Source organism: Zalophus californianus, chromosome 12 (assembly GCF_009762305.2).
Source record: "Zalophus californianus isolate mZalCal1 chromosome 12, mZalCal1.pri.v2, whole genome shotgun sequence".
In the NCBI taxonomy this organism is placed as follows: domain Eukaryota; kingdom Metazoa; phylum Chordata; class Mammalia; order Carnivora; family Otariidae; genus Zalophus; species Zalophus californianus.
This window is the reverse complement of record NC_045606.1, coordinates 105,089,232-105,102,470: the sequence shown is the minus strand read 5'-3', so window position 1 is coordinate 105,102,470 and position 13,239 is coordinate 105,089,232. Positions and strand designations below refer to the sequence as shown.

General features: G+C 39.3%; 1 protein-coding gene across 1 annotated transcript in view; it reads left to right on the top strand.

The window, feature by feature from the left end:
- LMBR1 (limb development membrane protein 1) overlaps positions 1-11,594 on the top strand; it is a 54,715-nt gene extending 43,121 nt beyond the window's left edge. Inside the window, exons 9-10 of the mRNA XM_035723223.1 lie at positions 1,966-2,127; positions 5,210-11,594. Coding sequence (XP_035579116.1) covers positions 1,966-2,127; positions 5,210-5,295 — 248 coding nt within the window. The 3' untranslated portion in view covers positions 5,296-11,594. The remainder of the gene's footprint in view (positions 1-1,965; positions 2,128-5,209) is intronic.
- Positions 11,595-13,239: the final 1,645 nt, after the last annotated feature.

Below are 13,239 nucleotides of genomic sequence, written 5' to 3'. Positions count from 1 at the left end.
AAAGTAAATGGTACTTTGAAGAATAAAATGTATAATTAGATCTGTATTCCTTTTGACAAAGTTTTTTGTTGATTTTTTTAAAAGATTTTATTTGAGAGAGAGCACAAGAGAGCACGAGGTGGGGGCGGGCAGAGGGAGAGGGAGAGGCAGACTCCCCACTGAGCAGAGAGCCCGACGTAGGACTCGATCCCAGGTCCCTGAGATCATGACTTGAGCCAAAGGCAAGTGCTTAACCAACTGAGCCACCCAGGCGCCCCAGACAAAGTAAAGTTTTATTAAGGCTTTTTTCTGAGAAGCTGCAGCCATGATTATTGCCATGACTAATGATGTGTGGTCTTTGTGGCATATTCTCCTGGTGTCTGAGTCCCTTTACCTTCTTTAAAAAGATATTTTATTTTGTGTTTTCATTAATTTTTTCTTTAAAATATATGGTAGATTATTGTCTCTCAAGTTCAAATACACTGGCCCTGTGTAAATGTGGCCATAAAAGAACTACTTCTTAGGACACCTAGGGGACTCAGTTGGTTAAGTGTCTGCCTTCGGCTCATGTCATGATCCCAGGGTCCTGGGATTGAGTCTGGCACTGGGCTTCTTGCTCAGCGGGGGGCCTCTTCTCCCTCTGCCTGCCACTCCCCCTGCTTATGCTCTCTCTCTCTTTGACAAATAAAATATTAAAAAAAAAAGAACTACGTCTTGAAACCTATTTTTGTGATACTTTTGGGTATGCAGGTTTTTCTGTTGTCTATGCACTGCTTTTGTGGCGTCTGTCCCTGTAACGGGTGATGGGATTGCTTTGGGTGGGGATGAGAGCTAAGTTCAAAAGTCAGCTGACAGAGTGACATGAAGTTTGGTTACTATTGAAATCCTTAGACCACTCAAAAAATAAAGGTGTACAGGATTTTGTTTATACAGTCCTTTATGATTAAAATTTTATATGGCCCCAAGTAACTCTTCAGTTTCTTCCTTGAAGATTGTCAACAGTCCTGTCATCTGTCAGTTGACTACCTGAATGCTGTTTACTTATTTATTTACCAGTGGTCAGAAAAATCCTAACATTCACATATTCTTTCCAATAAGTATTTGGCCTAGGGCACATTATTACTGAATAGGATGACTTTTGGATTATTCTTTTGAATAAAAAGACTTGTTTTTTAAAATGTGTATAGGAAATTTAAGTAACTTCAATGTATATATGAGATAACTGCCTTTCTAGGTTTGCCATTTTATTCCACAAGCCTGTGGTGTCCAACTCAGATTAATAATGTTTTTATTCCCACCTCCCCCCACCTGCCAACCCAGAAAGGAATCACCCTAGTTGTTTATCTGTTTATGTAGTAACTATTATGTATGTACAAGCATTGCTCTGGGCATTAGGATTGTAGGAGTGAAAAAAACAAAGTCCCTTTTCTCATAGAACTTACATACTGGTGGGAAAAGTAGGCAATAAATAAACCAGAAAGGAAAAGAAATATGTGAAGTAGCACATGTTACAAAGAAATGTAATTAAGATAGATGGCCATGGAGGGTGCAGCTGTTTTCTGTAAACAGTTGCCCTCTCCAAGGGGATGTTTGATGTGGGACCTGCATGGGGAGAGGGACCAAGCAGCGGGGAGGTGGGCGCTTTAAGGGGCTGTCAGGTGTTTTCTCCGTCCTGTTTCAGTTGAGCACACTGTGCCTATTCTCTCCATGAGCTGCAGAGTGGATTTCTTGTCAGTGTAAGTGGAGTGAGTGACAAGGGACATTCACTCCAGCCTCATCACTTCCAAGACACTGTGACATGTGGAGAAAGTAGGTTAGGGCTGGCTGATGCTGTTCCACAAGGTAACAATTACATATTCTAACTAGGATCCCCACTAACAAATGAGAAAGTCCATGGAATTTGATCTGACTTGTACTTTGTTTTGTAAGGTGTTTAAATATATTGTACCTGATTTTATTAAGGGTTATTTTATTTATTTTTAACAGGAATCACTAGATTTGATCTACTTGGAGACTTTGGAAGGTTTAATTGGCTGGGAAATTTCTATATTGTATTATCCTACAATTTGCTTTTTGCTATTGTGACAACATTGTGTCTGGTCAGAAAATTCACCTCTGCTGTACGAGAAGAACTTTTCAAGGCCCTAGGTAATCCTGAGGTTTATGGGTATTTTTCTGTCTTTCTGCTAATTTTTAATTTTGTTATTTGAATTAATTTTAAATCTTCATCTGTTCATTTTTCCTACTGTGTGAAACCATAGAGGTCCCATTTCTGACCCACTACTTACTGGTTATGCTTGTGTGTGAAATTACCTTGTTAAGCCTCAGCTTCCTTATCTGTAAAACGGTGACAGTATCTTCTTCTCTCAAGGACTGTTGTGAATATTAACTGGAATATTTCTTGTAAGGGCCTGAGCAGAGTCCTGGCACATCATAAGAGCTCAATAAAATTAGCTCTTTTGTTGTTATGATGATGGTGGTCGAGGCAAGGTGAGGCTAATGGCTAGAGACTATTTTTTGGTAATGGTACCTCTTACAGTTTTTTGGTTACAGATTTCTTTTGATTACTTGGATTTTACAAGTATCAGACTGATCCATAATTCTCTTCAGTAAGCCAAATAACTCAGGATAAAAATATTAGTATTCTTGTCATTAGTAGGAGAGAGGGCATTCATTATCATGTGTTCCAAAAGTCACATGCATTGTGACAGTCTTAAAAACTTTAGGTTTGGCTAGGGTAAAAAAAAAAAAAGGGTATAAATGTAACTTATGAATGAGTTTTTCATGCCCACTTCATCATTAGCACTAAACATTTTATATGTTTTTATTTTATATTTTTATAAGTTTTATTTTATATTGTAGGAATACCAGGGCTTTATAAACTATCTTGCTATAAACCCTCTTGGGTTTGGAGTAATTTTAAATTTGGCAGTGATTTATTGTAGAAAATCCTAACATTAGGTCATTTACCTAACTTGACATCATTTGAATGCTTATACTCTGTATTCCATTGTGACTTTTAGCTGTTGCAAAAGGCTACGTAGTGATTGATTCATAAGGTCCAGATAACTCCAGCCTTCTGAGCAACAAGAAAACTTTGCACCCCACTAAGTTCTTCCAACACCTGTGATTGAAGGGATGACCTTTGGGAAGGAAAAAAGATTTCAAATTATCTATTCATCCATATTTTATTAAATTCACCCTGTGAGGGGATCGCTGGTGCAATAGTGCCTGGAAATGAAAGTGACATCTCATTTCAGCTGAAGCACCAGATAATTTATGGATTTTCATGCCTAGGTTTCAGAATGCTGGCCAGGTTAAAATCTGCAAGGTGAGGTGGGAATCAGCAGCTCTCTGAACCAAATGTCTAAAGTTAGAACTTCATTTTTAAGCCCATGGTAGCATCAGTGAGATTAGTTAGCCATAATGTCAGATCATTTCCCACTTACCAGTCACTAACATGAGAGGGTTGTAAATGAACTGCAGTAAATTTAGTTTTGTGTTAAGTATTCTGGATATCATCTTTCTAACTTAAGGTGAATTCATGTATGTTGTGTCGGCTCTTTGACCATAACAGGCAGTAGAATTATCAAGACTTGTCTAAAACTAATAGATGGATTTGGTTTTTTGTCCAAATGTTTTCTGTTACTCTTTGGAATGCTTTAAGGAAGAAATGCATTATATGTAGAAAAAGATCCTCATTAAGTATATGTAATAATGTGTGAATGGTCTGAGATCTTAAATCTGATTCCATGGGGAATCATAATTTGATTATAAAATTTAACCATCTCCTCCCCCCCCCCTTGTTTTGTAGTCTTTTTTCCTCTGCTGCTATGTCCATTGATAATGACAGTATTTGTCTCATAGAATATCTGGTACACAGTAGATAAAAATCAGTTGGTGGTGGAGGTGATTGTTTCTGCAGAGAGAGACATTGTAGTTTTTTTGTTTTTTTTTTTTTAAAGATGGGTAGCCTGTGCTGCACCCAAGTTTTAGAAGTAATAATGGAAATAATCTATCCTCAAAGGGGATTCCTTTTCACTTTGGGCATTGATTACTCCGCTGGTTCTCTCTCTACCTACTTCCTTCACTAGCAGGCCCTGTTTAAAACACGCTTCCCCACACCCAACAGCTGTGGGTTCCTATTGTCACTCAGTGGTTTGGCCAGAACTGCTGCTTGTGTTGGATTTCTTTTTTCCTTCCCATTCATCCATCATAGACGGTCTCAATTTTACCTTTTCTTTCATTAAGATATGCAGGTGGTAGAAACTTTAAAATTCAGAGGGCTGTGTTGACTTAAGAGCATTAAAAAATTGCTTAACTGCCAGGTAGATAAACTAATGGAATCTTAGGGGAATAGAATCTTATTCAGGTATGTTTTTGATGTGTCACAAAGGTCTGAGCCTCATAAAAATGTTTCCTCAAAATCTTCTCCATAGATGTGCTGGTTATATATTCTTGAACATCTTTGTGCTTCATCTTATTACTAAGTGCTGAGAGCTTTGGTGCCACGTAAAGTCTTAGGTTTTCGTTTACCTGTTACCCCTGTGAGTTGCACAGGACTGTTGTATATATCAGGTACATTATGTAAATGACTGATGTATGATACAGAGGGAAACTAACATAACTGTAAAAGATAGTGAAAATGTTTTATTCTGTGAAGTATCTTTGAATAATGAAATACTTATGTTCAGTTTATTCTTTTGCCATTTCTCCTTTTCTATTTGGTCATGTTTTCCATTGCTTTTCCTCTTAATTATGTGCTTAATATTTTGGTGTGTCTTTCTGGATGTCTTCCTGTATGTATACTTGCATGTGTGTATACAAAAATGGGATCATACTTGTCTCAGGTTAGTTCCCCTGCTGGAAAGCACACTTTGGGGCTGGGACAAGCTTGCAGGAGGAGGTGGATGAGAGGGGTGCTCTTGGGATTGGTATGGAGGGCAGGAGGTGGGGAAGGGACTAACTGCAGAGAGAAGAAACCAGAAGCTTCCATGGGCCCCAGAGCTTCGTGGAGTTGAGGAGAAGGCATGGCTTCCTAAGAGACAACTGTCTTCTGCTTAGGCCCCCAGGGAGCCTGCAGTGGGGAATAAGAGATTTTTCATGCTAACGGGGGTCTGGCCAGCACATCACAGCTTTCGCAGTAACACTTGACACTCCGCCTCCTTAGCCCTCTGCCCACCCACGCAACCGTCCCTCATTTCTCACCGTTTTCTTAATTTCTCTGCAGGGCTTCATAAGCTTCACTTATCAAATACTTCAAGGGATTCAGAAACATCAAAGCCGTCAGCAAACGGGCATCACAAAGCACTGTGAGATATGCAGCAGCACTCTGCCATCAAGAGACCCGGGAGCCCCAACTCCCACCGTCCCCGTCAGTCAGAAATGACGCGCACTGACTGGGCTTCACATTTAGGGCCTGGGCCTGGCAGCGCCATTTCTTTAATAACCTCCTAAGAACTTGGCTGCTGCAGGCCTTCTTCTCATTTAACTGTGTGATGGACCCCACAGTTTCCAGCCAAATGCAGGCTTCGTAGGGCAGCACATTTTTCTGTGGACACATTTGCTTGCAGCACTTGATACAGTCACCCATACGCGAATGTTAGAAAAGGCAACTTCGGGGCTTTCTAAGAATTCAGGTAAATCCCAGTATATATTTTATTCAAAATGGAGAACCTGACATGAAAGGCATCCTTGGTACTTGGATATGAAGTGAAGGCCCTGCAAAAATGCGGGTTTTATAGATGCTGTTACTGCAGTGGGTGCATTGGAACGGTGGTGTGCAAATGCTATTTTTCACTTCCTTGAAGAAAAAGACAAAAGCGTAGTTCTGGTTTATATTTCAGAATGATACTGATTGGACTTTGAGTCAAGAGAAAAATATGAAATTCTTTTGAAAACCTGATCCATGGTAGAACACCATGGGAATACCTTCCACTGTACAGTATAGTAAGCCAAGTAGGAAGTCTTATGTAATCATAGTTCTCTGACCTCTTATGTGTGTAGAATTCAGTATTACCTCTCATAACATAGTTGCCAGTGTCGAATACACTTGTAACTTAGATTTTGCCTTATAGGCTATCTGTACACTTGATTTTTTTTAAGCTTTTTTTCAAAAATCCCTCAGTTCCTTGTGCTCTTGTGTCCGTTATGGAATTACCAATGCTCTGTGGTAGAAACTCCTTCTGTCAACATATTCTTCAGGTCTTGGTTACTTTTGTATATGCTGGTTTAAACCTCGGATTTATAAAAGTACTAGTTTAACACCCAGATACACAGAGTCAGCATTCATGAGGTAAGAATAGTTTCTCAGTGTTTCATGATCTGATAAATCATTCAGTTATGAAATTGTAAATAATTCTGGGGATGGCTTCTTGACTTTAAGTCCATTGAATAAAAGCTATAAAATTGTACTCTGTGTTACCATCCACTAGGATAGAGTACTGAAAATTGTGCATGCGGAAATAAGAGATGAGCCCCTTTGCACACACTTTGGAGTTGTGCAGTCTCTATAAATACGTATGTTCACATGCACTATGTGTATGGCAACAGATTGTCTGTGTTCAGACAAACGTAAAAGAACATTTTTCTCAAATTGTTGAGTTTAAAGGGGTTTTTTTGGGAGAAATTTATGAAAATCAGGCTGTATATATTTGACATAAAAGATTTCCACTTAGAGCCAAAATAATAAGAAAAATTTATCTCTGTATTCCTAAGTTCCATTGAGTATACCTCTCCTTTATTTATACCTCTGCATTTCCTTCTGAGCTTCTCTTCTCATTAAAATACAGCCCAGTTTTAAGATAAAAGAACATTTTGTGATTCTAAACAACACTCCGTAAATACCACCAGTCTAGTATTGGTGAATCTCTCTGCATAGGATCTGCATACTGAGAAAATTAATAGAAGTTGGTTGTTTCCTAATTTCACTGGTAATTACACCTATTTAAACATTAATTGCAAGCTTTGATTTTTACTGAAACTTGCTTGCAGGCAATCCATATTTTGAGCAGACTAGGTCAAGGGGAGAAGAAAAAGAAAGTTCTTTAAATAAAAGAGCATCGCTTGTAACTTAACACTGGTTTCTGGGCACATTCGTAGGAAGTTCTGGGGTATTTGTAAGATGTCTGAAAATTTCTGAGTAAAATATTAAACTTTTCAATGTCTGTATCAATTCTTTGTTCATTTGAAAGTTTCTTTCCATCGTAAAACTTAGGCCAGGTTTGATTAGTAAGCAGTGATATGTATTATAAATTCCTACAGCTGTTACTGGGTGCATCTTCATTGCCTTTGAGACAGAGGATATGCCTCACATGGAGGGACAGTTTTGAACCTTGGGTCTCAGATGCCTTTTATGGGAACAGTTGCAGGTGGTTATATACTCTGCTGCATGATTACAGCCACTTCTGGGGTTCTATAAAGAGTATATTCCTGGTTACGTACACAAGAGTCTTCCTCTTGAGTGAGGGACTTAGCAAATGCAGGTGCTTCTATTGGACACACACTGGAGGCTGGCTGCATGAGGCCGTGACAGAAATTGGTGACAGCACACTGAGGCCAAGCACTTGAACTCTGGTAAGGACAGGCGCCCCTCAGGTCTTTGATTTGTTGCAGTTACTGTGCTAGTGAGGGAGGATGCAGATGGCCTGATGCCAGGGCGCCCTGTGCCCGCGGTCAGAGTGGCCCCGGGGATGGCCATTTCGTTCTCTTTGGGTGGGGGGGGTCTAGGTGACTGTGTGAAGTCAGACGTTCTGTTGACTCTTTCTCACCTTTGGCTCAACTTTAAAGGGGCATTAGACACGTCTGTAGTAAAAAAGTTTCTTGAGGAGACTTAGCCAATTCTTAATTGGTTCTGCAATACTTATTTTAAAATTATAAATTTTATAGGTTATAACATTTGTAATTTTTACCGACTTTTCCAAGATATTTCTTAGATTCAGTATTTACTTAGCTTTATATATATTCTCTATAAAAATAGACCTGCTCTAAAAGAAGAGACTATGTGAGAATCGCACGCACACGCACACTCGTGCACATACAGGTTAGCTCCTTCAGTGCCACACTGAGAGATTGATTAGTGGATAAGCATGAAATCTTCTGCATGGTTTGACTCTTGGATGTATTCAAGGTGTGTACTGTGTACACCTGTTCTTAGGGGCATCGACATCGGCCTTGCTTTGCTGGAGCACAGTAGACCTCTCTGTGCCTCCATAACCACTTGACCTGCTACAGCATAGGCTTACATCATTTGAAAACCCTATGTAGTTTTCTTTGTTGTTAGCACAGTATTTAATGTATAAAGGCAGAGTTCTTAAAATAATTTTTTAAAAATATGAGCATATATTCAGTACTGACTTTAAAAGAAACTGGTATGATGTTACTTTTAAAATAATGTTTAGATGCACTGGTATATTACTTTTGTTTACAGTGTTTTGTTTACAAATTGTCTTTTGGGCTCGTTTCTATGAGATACTTTTAGTGTGACTTTAAATGTCTTAGAAATTAAAACGTTACAAAAGGTGATTTCATGTTTTGGTTTATAAGCATTCAAATGTGTTTTTGTTTTGCTTTTAAATCTTAATTACCATCATGGCTAAAACTTTAGGGTGTATATAGGTAACTTCCATGTCAGTTTTATAAAGGGCAGTTTTATAAAGGTTCTGGTGAGATGTTGGACTGAGGAACAAGTGAATGTTTTCTCTCTCTTTTTGTTGTGGAGTTATTGGTGGATGAATTTCTTTGAACCATTTGCAGCTAAAATGTAGCATCAGCAATTAAAATCATGTGTGTCGTCTAATCGTTTGAGTTACTTAGATGTATTTGATTCTTCTAATCTTTTCCATAAAAGGACTGAGGCATGCCTACTTGTGGTCTGGGCAGCTTAATGCAGAGCTCTCAGAAGAGTAAATGGCATTGGCATCTGGTGCCTTAGACAGAAACCTTTACAGCAGTGGCTTTCCAGCTCTCTGACCACAGAAAAAATACTGTTTACACTGTAACACACACACACACACACACACAAACACACATACACACACTTCTATACATGTAAACAAATACTTAACAAAGTAGTACCTACTTTTAATGTATGTGACGCGTGCTGGCATTTTCTGTTCTCTTTTTTAGAATACTAGACACAAACCACACTAATACTAATGAATGGTCAACTTTAGTTTGAAAAACGTGACTTCCGGGATCTAGTTGAAAGATGAACGAACACAAAAACTTTTTTTGGCTTTTGAATAATAGGTAAAATTCATTATTGCATATACTACTGAAGCAAAAGTATTATCTGTACAGATTACTTGTTGCACTGCAAAAAATGTAATTAAAATCAATAGAAATTGCTGAAACTCTAAAAATGGATTATAAAATTTCAAAACTAGGTGGTTGATCATATTTCTTGGAGAAGTAGAGCTGGGACCTTGTTTTGAAGAGAAGTTATTTAATTTCCTATTCTGTGTAATTCAATTAGGTAAAAGTGTTTTCAAGTTCAAATGTGATCAAATAGGAAATTCAGACAAAACCCAGTTATTCTTGAATGTGATTTTGGTATTCTGTTCTTCCTAAACATACTGGAGAAGTCAAGTTCACAAGTATAGGTTATGAAAAGTAGGGTAGCAGCACCCGATGTATATGATTTCTCAGGATCAATGTGAGCAGAAAGATCTTTAGTGTCTGAATGTGAGGAGGTAGAGATTTAAATATGAATCTGAGGAAGAAAGTTTTATCAGTTATTAAAAATCCCATGTGAATGTTTTAATGTCTTCTCTATTGGAAAGCTCTTACTTACTATAAGATAGACTGCTGACCAACAGTGGCCTCTAAGAACCCAGGACATGCTCTAGTATTGAGTGGCTACAGCTGTCCTGTCATGCCGTGTAGCTGGTATATCATATTGAATGGCTGTAAGTGCTAACAAACAGCTTTTTACATATATCTTAGCACATTGTTCTATTATTGCTTTTATTGCTTTAGAAATTAGTAGTGAAAAACTTCTCTTTTTCTGTATTCTCAGTACTTCACTTTTAGCCACCAAATGTGTGTGGAGTTTTTCTACACCAGGCTGTTCTCCCAGTTCTCTGTGGATACCACATCAGTGACCTGCAGTTTGATTTAATTTTGACACTATCTACGTGGAGTTAGTGCAGACCCTCAGTCCCATAAGATTGGCTCCCCACCCCCACTTCAGATGCCAGTCCCAAGTCCAGGCTGTCCCATGTGCTTTGACCATGCAGCTATAAATCAGGGGTTCCCACCACCCCCTCTGGTTCAGGGATGTGCTAGAGCAGCTCACAGAACTCTGGGACACACTTTACTTACTAGATGACCTGTTCATTACAGGGGGTACCCCTCAGGAACACCAGAGGGAGGAGAAGCATGGGACTGGGGATGGGGGTGCACACAGAGCTTCCGTGCCTCTCCAGGGGCACCAGACTCCCAGCCCCTCCATGTGCTCGCCATCCGGAAGCCCTCTGAATCCCTTCAGTTAGGTGGGTTTTTTGTTTGTTTGTTTGTTTGTTTTATGGAAGCTTCGCTACAAAGACATGATTGATTAAAAGGATTGGCCATTAGTGATTAGCTCAGCTTCCAAGCCTTCCCCACTCCCCAGAGGTCAGAAGGGTGGGACCAAAAGTGGTTGGTTCCACGGGCCATCATTAGGGGCTTTCCAAAAGACAGCCATTAGCATAAGCTCAGGTGTGGTTGGAAGGGGCTTCTTATGGATATCAAAAGATACCTTGATCTTCTTATCACTTAGGAAATTCCACAGGTTTTGGCTCTGTGTCAGGAATGGGGAGGAAGACCAAATACATATTTCTTACTACAAATTACTTGGAGGGTCTGGTTTGGAGCATCGACTTGCATCAGGCGACCAGGGACCACTATTTACTAGATACTCAAGTCTTGGATCAAAGACAATGCACATTTTCAAACTACTTCCAGAAAGACCCTATCAACATATACTCTCATCAACAGCATGTGAAGATGTGTTTCTTTTGCTAACACTGGATTTTGCCAGTCTTTTACATTAGTGCCAACCTGAGAGGCAAATATTTAATTGTTTTTCTTTGCATTTTTAATAACTATTGGGGGAACTTAATTTTTTATCAGCTATGTGTATTTCTACTTTTGTGAATTATCATTAAATATACTTAGCCTATTTTTCTTCTGGTATTTCATAATATCTTTACTGTTTTATAAAAACTCTGTATATTATGGATTAAATGTTTGTCTTTCAGATGTGTGTATTTTTCCTGGCTGTTTTTTAACTTGTCCACATTGGTTTTTGTATTTTTTTTCTGTGTGGAAAATTTAAATTCTGAAGTAATCAAAATTTGCAATTTCCCATAATTTTTTGGTGTCATACTTAGACCTACCCTACTCTTAAGACTTTTAAAAATATTTCCCAGTATTTTTCCTTATCTACTTGAGATATAATTCACATATTATAAAATTCACTCTTAAAGCACATGATTCGTTGATATGTAGTATATTCCTGGGGTTGTGCAACCACCCTCACCATGTGATCCCACATCATTTTCATTACCCCAAACCTAGCTACTTTTATGTCTTTATTTTTTTTCATAATTCATCGACACTTTATCTGGATTTATTTTGCTGAAAGGAATGAAGTAATGGTTGTGCAGAGATGTCAGTGGCCACACAGCATCGATTCATGCCAGGCAGCCCAGCCCGTTTTATTCAGGGTGGCAGTGTGCCCAGCTTCCTGTGCAGGTGGTGTGGCCACGGGGCTGGGATCTGACCTGCGAGTTTATGCCACCTACCCTGTGGGACCTCCAGAAAGATGACTGGGAGGAAGCCAGTCAGCCAGAGAGGAAGCACCATCGCACCGCCCGCGTCCCCTCCTGGTGGTGCCGTGGATGGGACAGGAAGTGACACAGCTGGGGCCCCAAGAGCCACTTCAGACTGCGAGTTGCCTGTGAAGACAGCTGGGAGAGTTTGGGTGCCCACTGAACGCACCGCTGCCCTGCCGCCCTCCTTGGCTTCTGCAGAGATGGTGACTCCTTGTGTAACCAGACCGCTGCATGCAGGTCTGATAGGAGTGTCCGAATGCACTTCTAACCTGTCCTTGGCTAGTTTTATTGTTTCCCCAAATGACAGGCCAGTGTGACAGAACCATACGTTATGTTTGATTTGAGTGCTGTTTTCATGAACTGAATGTCCATAAACATTGAGCTTTTTTTCTAAATTTTATATCTTAAATTCTCTAATTAATGTATCTCATAAACTCATTTTGAAGAATATTCTCCTCTGTTACTGTACCAAACAAATGCTAATCTTGTGTTTTGAATTAATACTTAAGTTTACACTTGACTTCCGTAGCTCTTACCAGTGACTCGTTCTGCTGTCTGGAAACCTCCAGTTAATATGGTGACTTTACCATATACACTTGAATTATAATTTGGAAGATGTATTCTTTTAGACACATTAGCATTCACGTTGGCAAAGAAAGTTCTTATTCACAAAACATCCCGGAGACAGTTGACAAAATTTGAATAAAATGTGTAGATTAGTTAACACTTCTGTATCATTGTCAATTTCTGGTTTAGATAATTTTATTATGGCGTGTTAACATGAGGGGAAGCTGGTGAAGGGTATAGGGGAATTCTATTTTTGCAACTGTTTAATCACTTGCAACAATTTAAAGTACTTAAAAATCCCAGAGACATTGTATAAGAAAGAATTGTGCTGTAAAATAATTGTGCTCGGTTCAGAAACATGTACCTAAAAATTTTCACTCATGTGCAAAGTGCCCTTAAGCATGGAAGCCAGGTACTGGTGGATGGTGGAACAGAAAGAAGTGTGTGGTCTCAAGGGCACAGATGTCTGTGGTCCCTGACCTGCCCACCTCAGCCCTGTGAACGTGGTCTAGCCTGGCTGCCTCCGGAGATGGTCATGTATTCACAAAGGGCCTTGTGCTGCTCCTCAGCCACCCCCAGGACAGGCTTGCACAGGCATTCTTTTGATACTGTACACCAGCTATTTCCTTGACAAACTGTAGTGTGTGTGTTTCCACATGTAGGCCTGAGAACCTTGCAATTTTTCAACAAAACTCATGGAAAATCTGCCAAGGACAGTGAAGTCTTTGATCTTAGGTCTTTTCCTCTCTGGGCAGAAATAGGTCATGATTTAGGCTTTTATGAATTTAATATTATTCCTGATTATTGGGGCTCATAGAGAACTTTATCCAATAACACTATTGTGCGAACCAGAGATAAAATTTTAAAATTCTCACAC